This window comes from Lates calcarifer, linkage group LG12 (genome assembly GCF_001640805.2).
Source record: "Lates calcarifer isolate ASB-BC8 linkage group LG12, TLL_Latcal_v3, whole genome shotgun sequence".
Taxonomy (NCBI): Eukaryota; Metazoa; Chordata; class Actinopteri; family Centropomidae; genus Lates; species Lates calcarifer.
In genome coordinates, this window is record NC_066844.1 from 23,236,049 (window position 1) to 23,261,335 (window position 25,287).

General features: G+C 42.3%; 2 protein-coding genes across 5 annotated transcripts; one reads left to right on the forward strand and one right to left on the reverse strand.

Annotated features, from left to right (window-relative positions):
- The first annotated feature begins 1,775 nt into the window (after positions 1-1,775).
- Positions 1,776-19,387, forward strand: si:ch1073-335m2.2 (msx2-interacting protein). Of its 4 annotated transcripts, none has more exons than XM_018681394.2 (15): positions 1,776-2,066; positions 3,335-3,649; positions 6,489-6,965; positions 7,077-7,231; positions 8,000-8,200; positions 8,374-8,525; positions 8,619-8,744; positions 8,848-8,961; positions 9,057-9,170; positions 9,262-9,362; positions 9,534-16,908; positions 17,252-17,320; positions 17,425-17,619; positions 17,710-17,868; positions 18,353-19,387. In XM_018681394.2, exons 1-15 carry the CDS (start codon positions 1,984-1,986, stop codon positions 18,482-18,484), a joined length of 9,768 nt encoding a protein of 3,255 aa, XP_018536910.1. In that variant the 5' UTR covers positions 1,776-1,983; the 3' UTR covers positions 18,485-19,387. The 4 variants fall into 4 exon arrangements, with proteins under 4 accessions (XP_018536910.1, XP_018536911.1, XP_018536912.1 ...); XM_018681395.2 differs by having other exon boundaries at positions 6,492-6,965; XM_018681396.2 differs by lacking the exon at positions 1,776-2,066 and having other exon boundaries at positions 3,649-5,356.
- Positions 19,388-19,531: 144 nt separating this feature from the next.
- prkar2ab (protein kinase, cAMP-dependent, regulatory, type II, alpha, B) lies at positions 19,532-25,225 on the reverse strand. The gene is given in 10 exon segments (XM_051074375.1): positions 19,532-20,820; positions 21,840-21,978; positions 22,068-22,133; positions 22,227-22,301; positions 22,432-22,603; positions 22,805-22,978; positions 23,084-23,190; positions 23,352-23,491; positions 23,580-23,615; positions 23,963-25,225. Coding segments are annotated over 10 exon segments (1,275 nt in total). The 5' UTR covers positions 24,204-25,225; the 3' UTR covers positions 19,532-20,695.
- Positions 25,226-25,287: the final 62 nt, after the last annotated feature.

The window sequence follows — 25,287 nt, forward strand, 5'->3', positions numbered from 1 at the left end:
TTCAAGGTAAATATTATAATTACATTTTGATAGTCTCTTATCTGGTCTTTAAAGTGAGGCTATTTAACCTTTAAAAGGAGAAATGACACATTATTCTGCACTCACAAGAAATAAAACACACCCTTACTCATTTCAACACAGTGAACAGTGGATGTTGTTCAGTAATATTAACATAGTCTCACACTGACAGAGAGATTGTGTTAATGTTGTTGACTTTTCTTTATGTTAAAGAAATAAAAATCTGCTCAAGATCTGAATCAGAAAGTTCCAAAATATTCAACACATGCATTTTCCTGTACTGATATCAGTGCACAGAGTTTACAGAAAAAATATCTGCAAGATCAGCATTTGATTTTCAGTACATGTGAATGTAGTTTCTGTCTAAGTAAAATGTTACATTTATATTTCTGCTGATCTGGACGTGAGTCTGACACCTGTTCCGTTAACTGTGTACCAGTGGCGGATATAGGGCGTTTAAATGAGGAGACCAAATGGGAGCTGAGTGTTGAATAAGGGTGGGAACATGTTTGAAAACCACCTGGGGGCCAAACAACAAACCTGCTGGGAGGCAGAAACCAAAACATGGCAACCTACACCATGCACCTACAGTGTGTGTGTGTGTGTGTTAGTTGAGCTGCTGAAAGTTTCTTTACAGTGTTATTTTTAGTTTTTACTAAATCTGAAAAAATAAGTTGATTAATCACTTTTGACAGTTACATTTTAAACTCAGTTATTGAGCTATTTCAGCCTCATAAATGTGTTTTGTTGCTTTTCTGTCTTTATTATATAAACTGAGTGTCTTTGGGTTTTTAGACTTAGACTTAGACAAGACTTTATTGATCCCTTGGAATGACTCCCTCAGGGAAATTAAGTAAAATAACAGAGGATGGTTTCCATCCATTGACCTCTGGGTTATGGGCCCAGGACACTTCTGCTGCGCCACTCTGCTTGACTTGTCTGTTATTGGAAAAAAGAAGCAGTTTGCAGACATCATTATGGGTTCTCTGAATTTGTAATGCACATTTCACACTATTTCCTGACATCTTATAGCTTAAATAATCTTAATAACCTCTTGGATCACAGAGGGAACCATCAATGGACAGAAGATTTTTTCATCCTCATGGTTGCTGGAGATTTTACAGACACTTTCAGGACAATATGTGTTTTAAATGACCTTCTGAGTTTCTCAAAAATCACCAGTTAATGATCTTTTAAGGAAACCAAATGTTACCTCTGTGAGTCTGAATGTATGTTGATACAGTTGGTCCAGAGGCACTAACAGGGGCTGGTTACAGCCCTAGTTTTCATTCACATTCACAAACATTACTTAAGAAACTACTGATAGGGGTTGAAGTAATCACTTAACAATGAGTGACCGTGGGCGCAACCCTCAGCCTGCGGCCAGTTTAACCTGACTGGAGGTCCCGGGGCAAAGTGGAAAAGGAATGTGAGAAATGAGAAATTAGGAAAATGCACCATGTGAACAGAATATATAAAGTCATCAAACCAACTGATACTGGGAATCCAGCCTCATGTTTTAAAACTACATGTCAATTTATATAATCAGCTTTAACAGAATAGTTTAATTAATGAAAAGTCACTACTGACACATTAAAAGATGATTAGATCTCCTTTAATTCTGCTGGGATTTACTCTAATCGATAATCTTGATCACCGCAGTGACGTTGCAGACAAATCTACCTCGCGGGCTGTAGTTTGATCCTCTTGAGGAAATCGCGTGCTTGCTGTCGGCCACGCGCGGCACCCCGGAGCCGCGCAGCTCGCACCCAGAACCACCAGGAGCGAGGTTGACGCGCGTTCCCGTGCACCACTCGGGGACGCAGCAGCTAAAGCTACATGGGCAGCGGTCACCGGGCCCAGATCAATCCACCGTCGTTCATTTTGTTCAGGCGGACCTCCGACCGGCAGGGATTAGAAACGTGCCAGATCATATGTGTGTGAAGGGGGGAAGTATAGCGCAAGATGGTTCGGGAAACCAGACACCTTTGGGTGGGAAATTTACCCGAACATGTCCGAGAGGAGAAAATTGTGGAGCATTTTAAACGGTAGGTTACGCAAGAGGGATCCTCTGTCGGCGGAGCAGCGCGGGCTAGCTGCAGCTCTGCCGTTAGCCGTATAGCCTGCGACTAATGCTAACACAGCTAACGTTAGCATTTTAAAGTTTTACAAGTCACGGGGTTTCTTGTGTGCTGTCTGTGGTAGATTGCAGCACAGCGGCAATCGTTGAACCGAAATACCGGTAATGTAAGCACTCGTGTGAAAGTGTTTGCGATTTTTAATGTTTGGCTAACTTTTGCTAACGCCAAGAGGCAAGTAGCTAGGTGTGCTAGCCACCGAGCTAACACCCAACCAACCATCCGACCATTTTGTGGGAAGTGGAGACGTTTTCATGATCAGTACAAGCCAAAAGGCAGCTAATGTTAGCTGGGCAGCGGGGCAAATAACAACAGATGAGTTGTGCTGTTTTAACCACTGGAAACCTCTGGGCCACGATGTTTATTCATCTGACTAACAGTGTGAAAGGAAAACTGAAATGTAAAAAAGCTAAAATCTGCGATCGATCAGCGAGCTCACTGTGCTGATAATCAGATGTTAGCAAGTTGTTGAGCCGCTTGACGAGGGCAGACATCACCATACTTAAACTCCGCAAAGATACTCGTTGTTTTGCAAGTTGGCAAGTTACAAGTAAACTGCAGCTTTTGCTCCCGACAGTGAGCAAGTTATTTGTATTTAAAGAGAGGTAATAGCCTTAGCTTGAATGCCTTTCCTCGTTCATAGAAGTCACCTAAAGATATGTAGCCGTACATGTCATTATCATTTCCTACGCAATGTAAAGTCCACTGGAGCAACTGATAATCAAACTGATCTAGAACACAACGAACACTACATCCAGCCACCGTTAATTGGAGCTATTACGGTGCCACATAATCAGTGTTCTGTAATAATAATGCTTTTTACTGTTGTTAAACACTGACAATTGACATGTGTGAGGTCCCAGAGAGACGTTTGAATAAAATGAGTACTTTGTAGCTGTTGTTCAGAAACCTCTCAACACTCCCAGCAATATTTATGACTCAGGGATTGCTCATCCATCATAATAATTGCAAACATGGTTGAAGACATTCATTCCTGTTTGGTGGCCTAAAAGGAAACATTAGTGGAAACTTGTCTTAGCTCATAACTGGGGCTGAATTGTTACTGTCTGCCTTTGTATTGGTGTCTCTTTTGTCTTACATAGAAACAGCTGCACTTTACTATTCTTGGCTAGTGGATTTGTAATTTCCTGTTTGTTTTCATTGTAATTTCCTCTCAGGTATGGGCGCGTGGAAAGCGTTAAAGTTCTGCGGAAGCGAGGGTCAGAGGGTGGTGTTGCAGCTTTTGTGGATTTTGTGGATATCAAAAGTGCGCAGAAGGCTCACAATGCTGTCAACAAGATGGGAGACAGGGACCTGCGGACTGACTACAATGAACCTGGATCAGTCCCTAGTGCTGTTCGGGGCCTTGAAGACAGCTCCCCCTCGAGCAGTCGAGACGTTACAGGATTCTCTAGGGGAACAGTTGGTCCAGTGTTTGGCCCACCTGTGTCCCTTCACACCAGAGAGGGACGTTATGAACGGAGAATAGATGGGTAAGTGGACACGGCCTCCCCTTACAATCCAGGGGAATCTAGGTATCGGATAGGTTTAAGACCTAAACACATAGTGGGGTTATTCGTGAGAGATAGATGCCTCAAGGGGGTTACACAAAGGTAATCTAGGGATTGTTCCACTTTTCATCATAATTGACTCGCCATTCCCACGGGATCTAAATAAATTAACTACAGATTATCATTTGGTAAGGTAACTATAATTCAAGGTTTGACATCTGGTTCGGATATTACATCTGTGAGGAATATCCTAGTGAGTTTTGGATTTATTACATTTTATGGGAAACTACCTCGGGAACTTATGGATATTTTTCAAACATTTTTCTCCCTAAGTATCGGATCTAATGTTGATTTTTTTTTTTTTTTTTTAACTTGGAATCGTTTGTAACTGGAAGTAAGTCCCTACTCCAGAGGATGCCCTTTACTCTGAAGAGTCTATACAGGTAATATGTAATTACTTCAAGGACCTTCCATCTTGGGTTGTCAGTATTTTTCCTCTTGGCAACAGCTGATGGTTGGAGTACTTTTGCCATTTTTGCATCTGTGGATACAGCCTTGTCTGGATTTACGTTTTGAACAAGGGGATGGAAGAACTTTACGTTCGTTACAGGTCCCAAGTAAGACAGATTAGTGTATGTATTCACGGCTATCTCAGTCTTTTTAGGATGAAACTGTATATTGTCACCACTTTTTGTCCCAAATATGGAAGCTATACCAAGAAGACTTTTCAAGAACGATGAGGATCCAAACAACCAACTATCAAAAGTTTGTGGAGCTAATCTTGCTTTGGATTGAGGGCCACGAAGACACAAGAAGGCTGCATAGTTGGGATGTAACCTCCTGGATGTACGCAATACGATACCCCATGTTGGATGTACTGATGTGGACCCTAGTGTGGATAGGTGTAGCTGCCATTCATTTGGATTACTCAAGTGTGGATGTAGCTGTGTAAGGCCTCAGTGAGGAGAAGAAAACTCCAAGTATGTTATAGAGAGCTGTAGACAACTTTTTCAAAGTAACTTGAAACTTTACTACAGAAAGATGAAGCCTGCCGATTCGCACACCCGATGGGATCCATGGATTGTGGAATTATGTCATCCTTATGAGCCCATGAGGATTTTATATTCTGTGATCATAGCGTCTGCGAGTCCATGAGCTTGTGTGATGTTAGACTACTTGACATTAACCAGTGGAATACACTTTTGGCCTTTTTAATGTAAAGGTTAACTTCTGGGACAAAGTATCTCCTCATGCAGCAAGACTGATCCAGTTGGATGTATTTTTCATTTGGGCACCAACTTCTTGTATAAGTCAACCTGGAGTCTGCGAATTATCCCGAAGTTCATCATCCTTTTTTTCTTTTTAACTCATATTTATTTATTGAGGTTGTATGTTCCTATGTTTTTTTCACATGTCCTGAAATCCATAAAGAGCTCCATTTCTGTGGTTGTTTTTGTTTTTCCCTTTTTCCATCCAGTGAAGAGAATTAAGTAGCCTGTGGATTATACCTCAACAATCTACTGGCCTGGTGCTCCACAGTATTTGAAGATAACGTGCAGTGCGATTCAAGAGAACCGTTTTTGCCTAATTAGATCAGTTGATTTTTCCCCTTGGTTTTTCATTCGGGCTCTCACATTCTGACCACCTAGATTTTATTTGGATTAGTTTCGGTAACTTCTTTTCCAAAAGGTTGGTATTGCTCTGCCCTCTGCATATTTTCTTTCTCTAACCTTCCTTAGTGCTTTGTCTAATAATAGGTTTTGCATTGCCTCTAGGGAAACATTAATTTGATGTGAGAGAGGAAAAAATATAAGTTTTATAAAGTGCATAAACAAAATAGATACATATTATTGTCAGTTATTTATATAAGTGCCTCCAGCATCATATGACTGTTACAAAGAACTGGTTTCACATTAGATACATTTATCTGACCTGCGAGGCATTTTAAATTTCAGCACCACAGAGCTTCTCAATACAAGAATTGTACAGTTGAATATTAAAGAGAAATGTTTCATTTGGATCTTTGGATCGCTCTTTATTTATTTGTTTATTTTTACCAGCAACAGTTCATGAACAGTCAGCCTCTGAAATCAGCTTCCCTGGACACCCTGAGGAGCCGAAAGTGCTCAGTGATTTTATTTTTGCAAATGGAAGTAACACAGATCAAGAATAGCATTTCAACGTTGCTGAATTAAGTGTTTGTATGAGTAGACATTCAGTCTGGGGCGGCTTTGTTTCATGTGACTGTTTATGAATTTACAGTATAGAGTATTGTGCTTGTTTCTTTGGAAGAATGAAATGCAATTTCAGGCTGCTGGCGGTTCAGATATGGTAGCAGCAACCACAGCAGTCATCAACATTAGTATTTACAAACAGTGCCAGTATTTGATTTCTTTGAATAGTGAAGTTAATCAACTTATTTTAGTTCTAATCTAAATGCTAAAAGGTTAAAAAACAGCCATTTATTTTTATTTTGTTGACAAACTGAAACCCTTTAGAAGATGCCATGATGGTAACAAATCAATTGACAAAATTGACAGTGACAGGGAAATGGATTTTACCAATGAATGAATGACGGGATCTCTACACGAGAAATACTGGCACTGCTCTTTGTATCAGTATTAAGCTACTCAAATTGACCCCAAATCCTGTCTGCCCTGTTCTCAGCTGTGTACCTCAGCTACGTTTTTGCTGTACCAGGCATTTTTGTATTCACTATTGCACATTTAGATGCCAAAATAGTTTTAACAGTAAATAGTTTTTTTGTGTTTTGAATCATATTAACTCATTTCTCCCTCTCTGCCCTTTTCTTACTTTACAGTAGCTCAGAAAGCCGTGAACGTGCATATGATCACAGCCCATATGGACACCATGACCGCAGCAGCACTTTCGACAGGCAGCGTCACTACAACGCTGATTATTACCGCGACCGCTCTATGTTTGCTGCTGCTGGCCCAGGGAGCAGTGCTATCGGGGGGAGCTTTGAGGCATCAGACCCACATTTTGACTCTAGAATTCGAGACCCCTTCACTCTCACTAATTCTACACGGCGTGACCTGTACAGAGATGACAGAGGACGGCGTGTTGATAGAACTTATCATCACCGTCGCAGCCGGTCATCTCATTCCTCACAGTCAAGGCACCCTTCCCCACAACGGACCACAGGACAAAACCCCAAAACTCCTCATTCCCCTAAAAGAGCTCCTTTGTCCCCTGGGAGAGGCCCGAGATCTCGATCCCGCAGTAGATCCTCGAGCTCTGATTCTGTCAGCAGCACCAGCAGCACGGGCAGCGGCAGGTGTGACATCCACTTCATGTTTCATGGGTTTATTGACTTACACTGACACGTGTCAGATCATTGTACTCTGGTTTTCAATCTTAATTGTTTTTTTTTTTTTTGTGACAACAGTGATTCAAACAGCAGCTCAAGCGATGGGTCGCGTGCACGCTCTGTTCAGTCGTCTGCTGCACACGCCCCTCCTCAGTCATCAATGGTGCTTGACTCAGATGAGCCACGCAGAAGCTTTGGAATTAAAGTGCAAAACCTACCAGTGCGCTCCACAGGTGAGTCTCTATTTGACATGCTGCTTAAAGAGTTATCTATGAAATTAGTTAATTGTTTTTTGCTTGAACTGGGATGCAACGTGGACATTAGTTCACACAGCACAATATCAATATAACATGCAAGTTTATGTTGGAGCACGCAAACCTTATTTGAATGTGGTAAAATTAACATGTGTTACAGACTTTAGTGTTTGCCAGGGGGAGTGTCTGAACTTCAGGGATGGTGATTCATCATTTGGACTTCTTGTTGTATTTTCTTATGCGGGTTATGTTCAGTAGTACAGTGGTGTATCACCCAACCCTTGTTCAGTGTTATTTTGTAATTGGTGTAAAATATTCAAGAAACAAAATGCAAATTCAAGAGACAAAAGAAAACTGATTTACTTCATTTATGTAATTTTTTTAAAATCTCATTTGTGTTATTATGTTCACACAAATATTTACTGTCACTTGGTGCCTGGCAGGCTTTAATGTTGGCCTCGGTCCCACTGGTGTACAGGTCACTGTGCTTCTAATATTTCCACATTTGTGCTCTTGCCAGTTTGCTCATGTACAACAGCAAAGATTCCCAGACCACAATCTTATATTCATAGTCAGGACTTTGTGTAGATTTTGCATTGCAAACTAAAAACGCACAAAATATGTTGTCAAAACCTTAAGATAGCATGTAGATGGGGTTGTGATAAAACTGCTGTTTTGGATCTTTTTTTTAGTGCTCTTTTTGCAGACTGAGCATTGAAATAATGCTAATTAAATTTCCCTCTTCAGATACAAGTTTAAAAGACGGACTCTTCCATGAATTCAAGAAACATGGGAAAGTGACCTCAGTGCAAATTCATGGAGCATCAGAAGACCGCTATGGCTTGGTTTTCTTTAGACAGCAGGAGGATCAAGAGAAAGCCCTCAGTGTCTCCAAAGGAAAGCTGTTCTTTGGCATGCTTATTGAAGTCACTGCCTGGAATGGTCCTGGTAAGTCATGACAAATATAATATGAAACAGTATTTATTGTCAAGAGTACTTGGTGCAGACAGATTAATGTCCCAAAAATAATTTTGCAAAAAGCTTTTTATATGCTGTTGGTAGAGAATATGAGTCCAGTAGCATGTCAGTAACATTAATGATAAACCACCTCCTTCCTTCAGAAACGGAAAGTGAAAATGAGTTCAGGCCCTTGGACGGGCGGATAGATGAGTTCCACCCAAAGGCCACAAGGACACTGTTTATAGGCAACCTTGAAAAGACCACCAGTTATCAACAACTCCTTGACATTTTTCAGCGCTTTGGAGAAATTGTGGTAAGCTGCCATTTAAAAATTTGTGCTGTACAATTAAATTAGTACATTTTACATTTGTTATTGTTCTCAAATTGTTCGTCTTTTCTCCTAAAGGACATTGACATCAAGAAAGTAAATGGAGTTCCCCAGTATGCCTTTGTGCAGTATTCTGATATTGCCAGTGTGTGTAAGGCCATAAAGAAGATGGATGGAGAGTATCTGGGGAGCAACAGACTGAAGGTAATGTTTATACAGTAAACAACAGAAACATTTCTGGTTTGTGTATGTTTTCAATATGCATTCTGTCTATATAATATACATGTTGCTCTCTTTCTTCTTGAAGCTCGGTTTTGGGAAGAGTATGCCCACAACGTGTGTTTGGCTGGATGGTTTGGCAACCAATATTACCGAACAATACCTCACACGGCATTTCTGTCGCTACGGACATGTAGTGAAGGTAAGGTGTTATACTTTCTCTTGCTAAAGATTTGTGCTTTTGATTGTAGTGCAAAAAAATTGCAAATGTGATTTTTAATTTGTCCTTGTTTTTAGGTCGTGTTTGATAGATTGAAAGGGATGGCCCTCATCATGTACAACAACACAGATTTTGCTCAGGCAGCTGTAAGGGAGACCAAAGGCTGGAAGATTGGTGGCAATAAAATAAAGGTAAAAGATGTAAATGATGTGAACATTATTTGTTGTTTGGTAAAATGTCCTTTTTCACGTGTACTTATGAATGTGTGTTTATTTATGATAGGTGGACTTTGCAAGTCAAGAGAGTCAGATGGCGTTCTACCGATCTATGCAGGCATCTGGTCAAGACATTAGGGACTTCTATGAAATTCCTCCCGAGCGACGGTAAATTGCCCATATTGTTAATTTCATACAATTCTTTCAAATGAAGTTAACCCTGAAAATATGATATAAGGTGCTAATTTTTAGAATCACAGTTCTATTGCAAAATATGTAAATGATTAATTATTCAGGTTAACAGAAATCATTACTTTCCTCTTCCTATTCTTTCTCCAGAGAGGATCGCAGACCTCCATACCATGAATTTACAGCAGAAAGGGCTTACTATGAGAATATACGAACCCCTGGCCTATATCCAGAGGATGCTCGAAGAGATTATGCTGCTCGCAGCAGAGACCGCTTCCCTGAACTGGAACATTATCAGGGGGATCACTTTGACCCACGTTATCATGAAGATCCAAGAGACTACAGGGACTACAGAGACCCCTTTGAGCAAGACATCCGAAAATACACATACATTCAAAGAGAGCGAGAAAGAGAGCGAGAGCGCTTTGAGGCTGACCGCAGCAGGTGGAGCCCTTCTCATCCAAGGCGGCCCATTACTCCTACAGTATCACCTTCGCCATCTGAGCGTGCTCCCAGAGACTCAGAAAGACGGGTTTACAGCCAGTCCTCTGAGCGAAGTGGTAGTGTGAGCTCAATGTCACCACCGCACTTTGACAAGTCAGAAAAGACCTTACTGGAACATGCCTCGAAGAGTGACAAAGGTGAGAAGAGCAGTCAACCAGATCGCGTTGCAGGTGCTGAGAAAACAAAACGTGCCAAAAGAAAAGAGAAAGGTGACAAAGACAAAGCTGAGAAGATTAAATCAAGGAAAGCAAAGGGACAATCCCCATCCAACCCACTGCCTGAAACAGAACTTGAGGCTGGCTTTGATGGAGGCTCTGGAAGAGGAAGGGGATCAGACCAAGATGCTCATGAGAGGCAGAAATGTAAGGATAGTGACTCTGTTTCTGGGAATCAGTTGTCAACTGCTCATCATGACTCCATAAAACCTGAAAGATCTGAAATGAGTAAAGGTGATAATACAGACTTGGATGGGAAGAGTCGACTCAAGAAACATCTAAAGTCTGATGCTGGAAATGATGGTAAAGATTTATCAGTGGACTCTGATCGCCTTGCTGCAAGGAAAAGGCGCTTTGCTGATTCTGGAGGAAGGACTATTCGTCAGAAGAGAAGCAGGCATGAGGAGGAGGACGGTAATCAGTCCTCTGACTTTGGTGCCAGTGCCTCATATTTGAAAGAGTCAGACACTGACAAACACAAAGAATCACAGCGGAGGGATGCAAGACTCAAAACTGATAAAAGTGGCACTCAGAAGGATAGTCAAGAGGACCTTAGAGGACAAAGAGAGAAATCTGAGGGATCTTTAGATGCACTGGAGTCCAAACGACACCCAGGGCACACTTCATCCAGAAGGTTTTCACATGAGGGAATTGCAGAACAAAGCAGTGCAAGGGAACAAGAACACCATGCTGCTTTCAAAAGTGGTAGTCAGAATACTGAAACTGACAAAAGCAGCAAGAACAAGGAAGACCACGTTGACATTGACCTGTCTCAGAGTTACCGCAAGCAAATGGAGCAGAACAGACGTTTGCACCAGCAGCAACAGCAGCGCGAATCTGACAAACCTGACAAACCAGAAAGTCCTCAAGGAAGTGAAACGGAGGACTTGGAACATCGCAGTCTTGTGCATGAAGTTGGTAAACCACCTGAGGATGTCACAGATAATTTCCCATCTCATAAACTAAAGAAACTAGACCAATTTGATGCAGACTCAGGGATAAAGAGGGAGCGTGTCTACAGGAGCTTCAGACAAAAAAGTGAAGATCCTGACTGGAACAACACCTCTTCTCCGGGACATCAGCACTTCTCTCATCATGCAGATGAGGACTTTGTGGATCCTTCTCAGAAAGAGTTAAGTCGGAATGATGAAAAAATCCACCCAGATCTGGAGTTATTAGTCAAAAGGACACATAACACACAAGTAAACAAACCAAACACTCCTTTACTAAGTGTGGAAGAAGAGCAACAAAAGAGATGGGAAAACAGAGTTAAACAAGACTTGTTACCTGACCTGAACTTTTCCAGAAATCTAGGTAAAAACATTCACAATTGCAGGCGTTCAGAATATGGTATTTGGCATGACTTGGAGCCTGGGGAAGTGAGATCTGACTCTGAAGAGGACCGAGAGCCCAAACCCCACTCCCCTGTACCCTCAACATCCAGGCCGAGGGTTGACAGGTTTTCAGACCCCAAACTAGCACATCTTGAAAGGAATAAATTCTACTCCTTTGCACTTGACCAGACCATCACACCTGATACGAAGGCTCTGCTTGAGCGTGCAAAATCTCTCTCATCTTCCAGAGAAGATAACTGGTCATTTTTAGATTATGATTCTCACTTTGCTAGTTTCCGCAACAGGAAAGATACTGAGAAAGTAGAATCAACGCCAAGACCTACACCTTCCTGGTACATGAAAAAGAAAAAGATTCGAAGTGGATCTGAAGACAAACTTGATGACAGGAAGGAAGAGCCCAAGCCAGAGGAGCAGGAACGCAGGGAACTATTTGCCTCCCGCTTCCTTCATAGCCCCGTCTTTGAATTGGATTCTAGACGACTTCAACATTTGGAACGCAAACATGAAGAACCTGAGCATACACAAAACCAACAACCTGGTCAGCAAGGTGCAGTAGATGGTGAACTTGACTCAGGGCCAGTTGTCCTTTTCCATAGTCGTTTTTTGGAACTCACGCGATTACAACAACAGAAGAATAAAACCCAGCAGCTGCAAGAGACAAAAGGGGACACCGTGCTCACCGATGAGAATAAAGCGGAAAAGGCTCCTGCTCAAGAGCAGCAAGCTTTGCAGTCGCCTGAAACAGCTGGACCTATGATGGAGCCAGAAATTAAACCTATCAGTCCCGCTGAAGAGCTGATTTCTGAGCCACAACTGACACCTACTCCTGTCACCCAGCCTGTGGTTAAGGACTTTCCTCCACCAGAAGACAAAGGTGTTGTGTTAAATCCAGCCCCTGATCCACATCCCTCTATGCCTTTCGTAAAGGAAGAGGTAAAAGAAGAGATAAAAGAAAATGAACATGTTGTACCCATGCACCACCCACCAACTGAGACAACCTCTGATTCTGAACCTGCACCTGTAGCAGCCCCTGAACCCAGTTATTCAATGGATAGAAGTAAGCTTTCTCCATCTGAAGAGAAATTGGAAATTGTCACTGAGGATGTAAAACCTCCTGTTACAGAACAGCCATGCCGTCGCGATTCGATGAGTCGTGAAGATGAGTTTGTTAGCAGTTCAGAACCAGAGCTGGATCTTGAGACAACACAACCAGAAGTGCCTGAAGCCACTAGTCCCATACCATCTAGTCCTCTAGAGGAGGTGGATGCAGTCAAGAAAGAGACACATTCCACTTGTAAAGCAGTAGCAGACCCTGAGGGAGAGAAGAAACTCCAAGTTACTCAAGTGCAGATGTCTGTTGATAATGACACAAATGATGAACCAGTCTTGCCCCAGAAAGAGTATAAAACAAAAGAAATGAAAAATAAAAAGTGCAAACAATCCCCTGCTCAAGTTACTCCTGTTCCTGTCATGTCTACCTCTGGTTCTGAGAAACAGGCTACACGCAAGAGTGAGCGCATTGACAAAGAGAAGCTGAAACGTGGCTCATCCCCAAGAGCTGAGTCAAAATCCACAGGAAAATCTCCTATTCATGGATCAGATCCTGATATATTAGAGCAGAGCATATCATTAGGCAGAGCCAGACGAAGAAATGTCAAATCCGTATATGCCAAACCAGTTGAGGATGAAGCACCAGTTCGTGCTGTAAAGGAAATCACAGAGTCACTACGCTCTGCACGAAAGCGAGGTACAGACAAAGATGCAGCACAACAAAATATTGAGCAGGATCCGCCTGCTCCAACCCCTGCAACTAAACGCGGCCGCCCTCCCAAGAATCGCAGACAAGGTGACGAGAGTTCTGCCATTAAAGTAGAAAAATTAAAAATGGACAAAGACACGGATTCAAATGAATCAGAAAGTGGTGAACGGATGCCAAGAGTGTCAAAAGGGAAAACTTCCCCTCATGCCACAAAGGGCTCATTGAATCAGGCACCTACAGCCCTAGGATCTGGATCAGCAAGGAAGGGGGACAAAACTGATGTGGCTGAGGATGATGAGCAGGAAATGGACTTCACAGATGAAGATACTGTGGCTTTGCAAGATTCGTCCAGTTCATGTAAAGACGATCCATCAACAAAAGTTGACCAAACAAAAGAGGAGAAAGACAAACAAGGCAGAGAATTGGCCAAAGATAAAGATGTTCTCCATGACAAGACTTGTGAGGGTAAATCAAATGGGAAAGAGACTGATTCTGCAGTCTTAGAAGAGAAACCCACCTCAGAAAAAGAAAAGATTGGTAGAGGAAAAACCAAGTTGACAAGGACTCCTAAGTCCCCTGTCCTCAAGAACCTCAAAATAAGACTACATGTCACAGAGGTGAAAAATCTTCTTCAGTTAGGGGAAGATGAGCTTGGGAATCAAGAAGATTCCTCAAGAAAGTTTAAACCTGGTGACCACAGTGACCATGTTTCAAAGTGCAGTGATGCCAACAAAGGAGACTCCAACAATGAAGAAAAGGAAAATGCTGCTCTGGAAAAGAAGGAGCCTCTGGAAACATCAAAAGGCTTAATTTCACAGGAACGGGAATTGGAGCAGGCTGTGGAAAACATTGCCAAACTTACCGATCCAGCTTTTCCAGCAGAACCACCAACACCACCTGTCCCAGAAGTAAAAAGTGACCCAGATGAAGAAAAACCTTCTAATCCTGCTAGCGAGACAGAACTCATGGCTGCTATTTGCTCAATAACTGCTGACGATGCAACGGTAACCCAGCCACCTCCAATAAGTACAGATATAGGTTCTGAACCTGAGATGCAAGACTTTATTCAGCCTGCCAAGGAAGATGACGCTGAAACAAATACATCTGCTATACAGGAGGAAACTTCTTTTCCAACCACACCCAAAAAGGGCACAAAGGGAAGACCCAAAACACCTAAACGTTCTAAAGGCCAAAAGCAAGTAAAAAAGGATTCAAAGGAGGGACATTCAGTTAGTGAGGAATTGACAGCTACAGTAACAGATGGCATGGCTTCTGGTGTAAAGGTTGTTTCTGAGACAACTCCATCAGCAGCAGCTGCCACAGTCATTACTCCCACCACCTGGAAGCCAGAACCTGAGCCTTCCACTGTCAAGGCTACAGATGTAAATGCAGAGTCAGAGTCAGCTTCTGAAGAACAGGTTCAACATCTTAAATCTGTTTACCCCCAGTCTAAGAGTCCTATATGCCCAAAGCCTCAACAACTGCCACCTGAATGCATCTCACCATCCCTGTCTCCACTAGCTAACAGGCCAAATATCAGACCCATTCAGACAAGTAGGACTCCTGTTTCTCCACCAGATTGGCGCCACCAGTCTAAAGAGATAGGTGTCTCCTCTTCACCTGTCATGCCAGTAGCTTCCAAGGAAAACCAGCCTTTATCTTCAGAGTCTGAAAACATGGAAACTGAACATGGCACAAGTGACTTGAGACAGATTCTCATGAAACACAAACATATTACACTGCCAGGAAGTAGTTCTATTTCTAGCAATCTGCCCACCCTCCGAGATCAGAACCCATCTGAAAGTAATACTCCAGCAGCTGTTGTGCCAAATAAGTCACCAGTACCTGATAGTAGAATGCCAGCTCATTCAGCTCCGCCCATTGTTCGACCTCCAGCCTCACTACCATCCCCTGAGACTAAGTCTGTGATCTCTGTAATTGCATCCACTGCAACCTCTGTCATCAGTCGCGTTTGCAACCCTCCTGAACCTGAAGACAAAGTAAACATGAACATTGTAAATCCCAGTGCGGACATGGCTCTACCCAAATCAACATATAGACCCAGCAAAGACGACACTGGATCATACCACGGGCCATCTGTTGGTGATGATGGAGGAAGTGCTGCACGCTTCATTGTTGAGAGCCCCACTCTTGGTATGGGATCTCTCTCTGGTCTGAGGGTGAATACATCTGAAGGGGTGGTCGTATTGAGCCACTCAGGCCAGAAAACAGAGGGACCCCAGCGGATTAGTGCAAAAATAAGTCAGATCCCACAAGCAACAGCAGGTGACATGGAATCTCAGCAGTTGGTGTCCATGCCCCAGATTAAACAGGAAATGTATGGACATCCTCAGTCAGGACTTCAAAAGGGACCTTCATCTCAGACAGATCATGGGCATCCTGGTAAGACACAGTCAGCTTTGTCTTCTATTAAACAGGAAAGCTCAGGTTTGGAAAAGATGGAGTCTACTTATCAGTCTGGACCTCAAGGAGTAGTGAAGCGTCTCACGCCAGGTAACCAGCAGGTACTGAGTTACCATCAAGACTACATGCCATTAAAACATCAGAAGAAAATGGAGAGTGCTGATCCTCACAGTACAGATGGAGCTAAACCTTGGACCTCTGCTATAAGTCCTGCAATAAGCCCTCATTTGCCCTCTCCACCAGGCAATCATGTGGGTTTTGTTACAGCAGCTGGTGACAGAGCTCCTTCACATCTCAGCGGGGTCAAACAGGAACCACGATCCCCACGCAAGTCAGGTCATCCGCACTCTCCATTTACGAAAGTGTCCTCACCCATAGGCTCCTCATCACCCAAGGGCATACCAGTGATGTTGTCCACAGGCATTCCTGCCATGCAACAGTTTATTCCTGGTGTACACCATCCAGAGCAGTCTGTTATCATGCCACCTCACAGTGTGCCTGGAGGCTTGGGACGGATGTCTCCTCACTGTGTTACCCAATCAATTCCAGTGGGGCATCTTGTTCAAGGAGATGTTCGGGTCAATACTCCACCTCTCTCTGTGATGAGTTACGGGATGCACAGTGAGCCTCTTGCCTCTCCTTGGTCTGGTGCCATGCAGCCACGGCCCACCTCACCTCAGGCCGTCAGCAGAGACAAGGTTCTCAAGGTGAACCCCGGGTCTTTGAGGAGTCATGAGGCGGAACAGGAAGAAGCCAGACACTTCCACATGGCAGGAAGACAATCAGCCACACAGCTGAAACCAGAGAGCATGCAGTCAGACCCTCGTGGGCCTTTGCGGGGCAGTGTCCAGTTGGAAACATACATGGCACAGAGAGATATGCGTGTTCTCTTGCACCAACAGGGCGAACGTTCAGCCACAGACCCTCACTCTGGACACATTCAGGAGACGCTTCCTCCCTCTTCAACACCTTCCAACATACCTTTATCCTTGTCGCCAAGATCACATGTTTTGCCTAAAGGTGTGTCTGAGAAAGATATGACAAAGTCATTAGAGGCAAAGAGACCCCACTCCCCTCTTCCCAAAGATGGAATGATGGCTATCCGACAATCTGGGGCAGCAGTGGCATCTCCTCAGAGAGTTCAGCTTATGCCACCAGGACCTAGTAGCTCATTCCCAGAGTACTCGGGGATGTATCCAAACCCAAGAAGCATCCATTCTCAGATACCAGAGACATCTCCTGGCCATAACCAGCCACCACCAACTATGGTGAGTCTACTGCTGTTAAAATGCCAGTTTATTAGGTACACCTAACTGAAATGAATACGACATTCCTGCATTAACCTACTGTTATGAAGATTATTCCAAGAGGTGTTTCCACTATTTTGTCCACCCTGTAACTATATATTTGAATTAAGACCTCTGTAAAGAAAAAAACTCAACATTGTAACCTTCATGAATGTAGAATTTATTGCAGGGCAGTTGTACTGCATTAGCTTTAGCTGGGAGTTCCTAATAAACTGTCAATAGAGTGGATGTGCAAATGTGTGTTGGTATCCTCCTGTTGGAGAAACTGCTCATAACAAAATGCACTATCTTCTTGAATCTTCAGGGTGCAGACCTCCAGGCAAAACCAGATGGCAAGATGACGCAGCCAGTTAATATGGTGCAGTTGCTCACGGTAAAACAAAACTCCTCACAACAGTTGTGTTCAGGGTTGTTGGTCTGAACAAGAGCTAGCTTTGTCTGACAAACTTGTCTTTGTTTTGTCTCCTATTTAAACAGAAATACCCTATTGTGTGGCAAGGCCTGCTGGCGCTGAAGAATGACACAGCTGCAGTCCAGTTGCATTTTGTCTGTGGCAACAAAGCCTTGGCTCATCGATCACTGCCCCTACAAGAAGGAGGCGCGCTGCTTAGGATTGTCCAGAGAATGAGACTAGAGGCTTCACAATTGGAGAGTGTGGCCAGGAGAATGACAGTATGTGCCATTTGTCTTATTCACACTGAGTTATTTTCTGTCTCACTAAATAAAGTCTGTTAAAAACCTTTACCTTTTTCCCCTCTGCAGGGGGACAGTGACTACTGTCTTCTCCTTGCTCTACCATGTGGACGAGATCAAGACGACGTCCTAAATCAAACTCAAGCTCTTAAGGCCGCTTTCATTAACTACCTGCAGACAAAGTTGGCTGCTGGTATCATCAATATCCCCAACCCAGGTTCCAATCAGGTGAGACGTCATGGTTGATAAGTTTTCTCTGTTATCTGTTTTCATACAGTAAAAAAGTGTAACAGTTTGGAAGTACTGAAGTACTGCTGCCATTACTACTGTGGCAGTAGAACAGAACAAAATTTACACTGACGTTTGAGTTGTTCACAGCTATCAAGTCTCCTCCACCAGATGAAGGTTGCATTTAGTCTCAAAGCACTGGCCTGAAATTGATTGGCTTTGGGAAATAATGACATTGACGTATAGCTTCTGTTAGACTTGTCATTGCCGTGTCATCTGAGGAAATGCATCATTTAACAGAAGTCAGAAACGTGATACTGTTCAAAGTGGTATTTTAATAAGGAAATCTTGTACTGGTGGTTCATCTATATGCATAATTTATGTGTGAGCTTTACAGTCTCCTTTAAAACTATTATCTTTTTTTCTGTGTATAAACATGTGGACTGCAACATAAGTAATTCTGACTTTTCATTGTTTATTTCAGCCTGCCTACGTGCTACAGATCTTCCCACCGTGTGAATTTTCAGAGAGCCACTTATCCCAGCTCGCCCCCGACCTCCTCAACAGGATCTCCAGCATCTCACCACACCTCATGATTGTTATCACCTCTGTGTAACCTTCACTGCTGGGAACTGTCCCACAGGTGAATGTTCTTGCTGATGAGCCTCAGGAAACCAGAGGAATATGAGAATTTTTTTTCCTGAACACAATGGGAATGTGTAGGATCTACCCCATCAACACTTTTTTTCTTTTTTCCATCGATCCTTTTTTTCTTTTGTCACTCCTGTCTGGTATTTTTGTCCTTCTCTACAGAACTCAGGGATGGACCAAACCAGAATCAGTCTTATTTGACCATTTCTCTGCTGTATTTCTATTTATTGGAGTTTTATTTTAATGTTCGGAGATGCTCTGAAGAAAAAAAATCAGGATGTTTGATGAACAAGAGTGACAGTTTGGGTGGCCTTTTTTCTTTCATCTGTCTTTTATTGATTGTCATATTCATTTCTTCACAAGAGAGGATCATAGAAGCTGTTGTACCACAATGGCTGAAAAGACATTTCGGCGTGTAATTTTAAATAATTATGTACAGACTTCCTCACCCAGGCTTTCTTTAGAGGAGGAAGAATTACCATGTAAAACTATGGAGACCCTGTAGAGGACCACGTTCGTTTAAGAGCTCCTTTAATTCCACCAGCTCTGCTCATTTTCTCACACTACTGAAGCAGTTACACCTCTGGCCACCTGCCTTTGCATTGAACAAGCTACAGTATGATTTGGGAGTTTTTGAATACAGGACTTTGTAAATATTTTAAATATTTAAACTTTGACTATGGAACTTGGACAACAGAGATTTGAACTCTGGGACATACCAGAACGCAGTGTGGAAATTAGATGGATATCTTCGACTTTTGGGTGTAAATACTTGTAACACAAGAAGGTTGGCAAACTCTCCTGTGGAGTCTGCTGATGGCACTTCATATTTTGTAACTCAAATAAAACAAACTCCAGAAAACTTGAATATTTAAGATATAATCCTTTATTCTGTATGTGGTGTGTTTTTGGTAAGATTTTTTTTGTAACTGAGCTATACTTATTTATTAAGTACACCTAGCTGAAAGTAGTTCTGCAATAAATCCTCCCTTCATGAAGGTTAAAATGTTGAGGTGTTGAGTCAACTGTATAAGGTTATCTGTGGTGCTGTTGAACTGTATTGAGTGATACAGAGGTATTTCTGTTATTTAGTCTACCCTCTGATATAAGAAGTGTGGACAGAATAACAGAAATACAATATAGTCCAACAGCACCACAGACGACTTCTTCCAGTTGAATCAACTCTTCTCTAAAACAAAAACAGAACATTTTAACCTTCATAAACGTAGGGCTGTTGTTTTAGACTGCATTCGTTTTAGCTAGGTGTTCCTAATAAACTGGCAACTGAGTGTTCCTTCCATACAACAAAGGTTTAAGTAAACAGCAGAAGAGGTTGTTAACAGTTGCTGAATTCTTGCTTTGCTGAGTACAAATTGAAAATGGCACAGCACCTTGTATAATAGGCAGAGATTGACTGTCTAACAGCAAATTAACATAATGTGCATGTATGTGCAAAAACCTTTTCCATAATTCAGGATTATACAATGTGGAACTGGAATGGCAGTGGAACTGTGTCACAGTTACATAACGCTTGTAAAACATTTAAGTCTGGCTGTTCATTTACAATGTGGCTTCTCAGTATTTTGTTCTTATGAAAGCTTGATATAAGATGTAATTTTAACATTTTAGCAAACTTTAGAAACAAAGACTTGAGTTAAAAAACTAATGTAGATTTTCCACTCAGTGACAGGCCTTTACCAGAAAATTTAACTTGTTGTCAGAGTAAAAGCACAGGCGTTATCAGTAACATCCACCCATCATTAGTTTTATCATTTACAACTCTGCTTTTCCTTTTGCAACATGCCAAAATGTCCCGTCACACCTACATCAAACAGGAACAACACATGAAATGTTCAACCCGGAGCTGTACAGAAGAAGCTGTTCACAAAAAGTTACAACATTTCTTGCAATAAATCAGTGAAGAGTTTGAAGGTGGGATAGTAGAGAATGGGTTTTACATCCTCAGAGAGAAATCCCTCCATTAAACTGGACTGTCAGTGGATTAACTGAAGCTCCACCTGTTGTTCTACTCGCAGCTTAAACATATTTATCTTGTAGCAGCAGCATTTTACTGCATATAAGACAGAGGGCTTTATGTTACACTTATGTTGAGGGGAAGACAATCACATGTTAACATGCAATGCTACAATGTTTGACTGAAATGCTGACAATTTTTCTAGTGTTTCAGGTCTACACTGGAGCCGAACAGTGCCACCAGCTGGTCTTCATACTGGGAGATGTTCCTCTTCATGATGTCCATGCAGGGGCCCAGCAGACGCTCGAAAGCCTGGATGTCGATTACTGGAACAAAAACACAGACATTAGTCATGAAGTGATGCAGAGGATCAATATGATGTTGAGCAAGACCAGTCTGCCTCTGTCAAAACATTAGCTCTGTAATACTCTGCAAACTGAATAGCTTTAGTCTTTCCCCTACTACGTAGCTGAAATCAGAAGAAATCAACCTTTCTTTAAGGCTTCATCTTTAACCTTCCTTGTGTGTCTGCCTCAAACAGTGTGTAGCATTAATGCTGTCATCTCCTGTCCCACCTCATCCCATCTCTGCTCTGCTGGATTGAAACCTGAGGCCCGTGCAGACCACTGGAGTGAACTCAAGTCCCGTCCACTTCCTGGAACCATCTTAAGGTGCTAAGTATTCAATTGTAAGAGGGTTATCTCTAGCCATGAGGGAACACACCTCGTGAGATGTTTCTGTAGCAACTGAGGATTCAAAAGTTGGCATCAAATGTCTGGTCAGAGTTGGAATTTTACTTATTCTCTGATGTGAAATTTTCTGATTTAAAGCTAAGTTCTAATTCTGCCAAGGAAACACAGAACTGATCAATCAATTCAGGTTGTTTGTGCCAAATGCTGAGCCAGTTATCAGCATGATGTAACATGAATTTGTAGGAGGAGAAAATGTTTCCCACTCTTCAAATCTTGCCTGTGTTTTCTGTCAGTGTGGATTTGTCTCTTCTTAGTGGTTTTGCATCTCTTCATGGTTGTTTTATGTGTCCTTATATCTCCTTATCCTTTTAAATGACTTTCCAACAGTTAAATGTAATTAGTCAGTTCAAACAGAGGCTCTGGGGCACCCTGACTCCTCAGGTCTGTGGCCAGTAGACTCATTCAGGAATCCTTCCATGACCCTGTCTGAACACTGCCAGTTACATAACAGCCACTAACAGTGTTTGTATTTTAAGTTAGTGTTTTTTGTCTCTGCTACATTCAACCTGAACTACAGCGTCTCTCACAGAAAACAAACTGCAGAAAAATGAACATGTATGTGCTGCTGCTCCTGAGACAAACATGAGACATACCTAAGCATTTGGTTTCTCCCACAGCATAAACAGATGCTGCTCGAGGTTTGTTGGTGACCAGTGCCAGTTCCCCAAAATACTGCCCCCTAGAGCAACGAGCCACCTCAACCTCTGGGTTATCCTGCTGGCCCGCCTTCGTCTGTAACAGACAGAGGAGCCTGTGAGTCCTGCGGTCATTTAGTACAGTAAAACCACACATTACCATATCGAACAAAACTAACTGCTTACTTTGCTTTTTATCATTATCTTCACCTCCCCTGATTCCACGATGTAGAAACAGTCGGCCTTCTCCCCCTGCAGGTATAAAAAGCAGCAGAAAAACATTCTCTTCAGTCTAACCAGACCAGTACTAAAAACACACAGCAACAAAATGTCCCAACACTGTACCTGTGTTATTATGCGCTCTCCATCTTTGAACACTCGAGCTCCCAAAACATCAACAATCTTCATTCGTTCAGAAAGCTTGTGAAAAGAAAGTGAAGCATGATGAGTAAACCGAATACATTCTGGACATGCCTGAGATTACCTGAAGCATATGGTGACTAAATGTCTATTATTTTGTTTGTGTAGAGGTTGTGTTACTAAAACAAACCTCTAGAGACTTCAGAAGAGGGACGCACTCAATGAAGGCCTCGTACATCCTCCTTTTCTTTGCATTGTTTTTCACAATCAGTCTGTGAAATGTGGCTCGATCCTAAAAAGAGCACCAACCAAGGAAAGATTTGTTTTGTGTCTAATCTTGTTCAGTTCCACTTTTTGTTTTGCTTCAGTTTTAAATGTATTCCAGCTGTTAGGGTGGACTTCTAGATGTACTTAAAAATGCTTCTACTCAGTATACGCTAAGAGGTTTTCATTAACTTGCGATGGCTTTACATTAAGAGTATTTACAAGAAAGTATTTGTCAACATATTACTGTTAATACACTCCTCAGTTACTGCCTGATGCTCTGGAGCACTGAGGGTCACTGTCCTTTGTTGGGACTTACCAGGCCCCACAGGGCGCCTTCCTGCGTTGCAACGATTGTGGCAGCTCGCGGCGTGTTGTACATAAGAGCCAGCTCACCAAAACTCCCCTTGTTGTCATACTTTCCGACACAAATCCTCGCTCCGTCCTTCTGCACAAAAATATCATAAACACCCCTGGAAATGTTGAGAGACAGAAAGGGAAGTAGAGGTCACTGTTAGTCTGACACAACTTCATCTAGTTTATTGTTAAGAAAAAAAAGTTTGAAATCTCTCACTCACTTCTCTATGACGTAGAAATTGTCCCCGTCGTCTCCTTGGTCTATGATGTGCTCCTGAGGTTTGACCAACACCTCGAACATGGCGTCTAAAACCTCAGAGAATTGCTCCTGGAGGACATTGGTTGGGTTTAAGGCAAAGAAGAAAGAAACATGAATAACAAACTTCAGATGCCAGTGTGTGTGTCTGTCTAAACCTAAAATTAATGGTCAAATTTTGTCTGAAAATGAAAAGTCATCATCAAAAGGAGTTTATATCTGAGCTGTTGTACCTGCTCCAGTGTTTTAAACAGTAAAATGTCTCTGCAGGCGTCCTGAAGCCTTCGCCGCTGCTCGTCTGTTTTGGGATGCACGACCCGGGGCTCTGTGTCATCGTCTTCATCGTCATCAGGATTGTACGCCTCTGCACAGACTGCAGCAGGACGAGCAGAATTAAAACACTAAACCACGGTCAACAACATTAATGAATATTCATTACACATTTTGTAGCAGGTACTGACCTGAAACTCTGCGGTTGTATTTACCGGTGGTGGACTCTGCAGAGAGAGAGGTAATGGTGAATATATTAGATTTGACAGAAAGGTCATCACACTATATTGCTACAGCTCCTGTGATGTGTTTGTGTGTGTGTGTGTGTGTGTGTGTGTGTGTGTGATGTTGTTTCTTCTCATCTCAACATTGTGCACATTATTCAGTGTGTCTCATGTGCTGTGTGGGTTTTCACATGCATAATGTAATGCATGCAACTGTGGAAAGTTTCTCCCTGTCCTGTGTGTGATGCTGACAGTATGAAGCTTTGTGGTTTGAAACATTTACTAGATCACATTTCTGTCTGTGACATACAGACAGCACAAAACAAACAGAATCATGTGGTAACACTCACTAACAATGTCTTCCTCCTCCTCTTCTTCTTCATCGTCTTTTTTTGTTTCAAAGGTGACCCCCTTCCTCGCTGATTTGGTGCTGTGTTTCTTGGCCCGCTGGTCGTTCCTTTGATTCTCCAGAACTTGTGTGAAATGCTGCACCGCAAATTCAACCAAGTTTGGCGGCCTGCGGCGAAGCACCTCCACAGTGTATCCCTGTAAGAGCTCTTTTAAACCAGCTGGTATCTCAACATTACTCATCGTTCAGCCTCAGAGGTCAGAGGTCAGAGGTCGGATTTCGATTGTTAAAAATGAACCAAAAGCCTTTAGAGGACCTGCATTTCCACTGAGCTCAGTTATTAACACCTGAAATGTCAAATCTCAGCATCAGCAGCACTAAATGTCCTCTGGATTTCAGTTTCTGTCCTGACCATCATCACAGGGGGAAACCGACTCCTCCTCCTCTTTTTGCCCCACTCTCTCTCACACATTCAGCAGCTTATTGATTCCTGTATTTAGCACAGCCTGTCGGAAAGTATTGACCAGGACTTTTTGCATCAGTTGTAATTAAAGGCTGTCCGATGGATTACGCCTCAGAACTTGATGATTTGGCAAAGAAACAAACACACAGAGAGGACTTTTAAACGTGTGTCCAGGAAGTCAGGGTGGTGCAGTGACTACTGCTACTCAAAGCCACTGAGTGGATGATGCATATACTCCATACAGACAATTTTTATAGCTTTCAAGATTATTTAAACAACACCAAAACAGAACAAACAACAGTGTGAGTATGGCCACACAGCAGGAGCTTGTAATTTGTCTTTATGGAGTAAACACAACAACAATCACTCAGCGGCATTATTTACCACAATTTCGGACAAAACTTTGTGCTCACCTCCACCTGTCCATCTGAGCTATAAGCCATACACCACCCAGTGTTCAAAAAGAACATTACAAAAAACAAACAAACTGTATGTAATGGCTGCAACAGATGGTATGTTTAAAAAAGTGCACAAGAGAGTTTCAAACTCTAATCATCGTGAGTCTGCCTATTACATGATTAAGTCCTTTCTGGTTGGAAGTTCAGAAAGTTTTTCAAGATGTACTCCAGATAGAAACCCAGTTTAAATTGGGGAGGATATTAAATTTCTGATGTTAAATGCTGCAGGTAAAAAGGCAACTTCTGGGTAGAAATAGTGTAAACTGATGATTGAATTGAAATAATTTATGACATCTACGATGGAGAGAATAACTTTTTCTCTACAAAGTTCTGTCTATATTCATTGTGCATTAACTTTTATATTTCATTTCTTTTCTCGTTTAAATTGTATAATATAATTAATTA

Bases quoted from the DNA above. Each gene is read 5' to 3' on its own strand.
- si:ch1073-335m2.2 (XM_018681394.2), top strand. From the start codon at position 1,984: ATGGTTCGGGAAACCAGACACCTTTGGGTGGGAAATTTACCCGAACAT. The intron at 3,650-6,488 runs GTAAGTGGACAC...CTTACTTTACAG, and splicing joins TATGAACGGAGAATAGATGG to TAGCTCAGAAAGCCGTGAAC. The intron at 8,962-9,056 runs GTAAGGTGTTAT...CCTTGTTTTTAG, and splicing joins GCTACGGACATGTAGTGAAG to GTCGTGTTTGATAGATTGAA.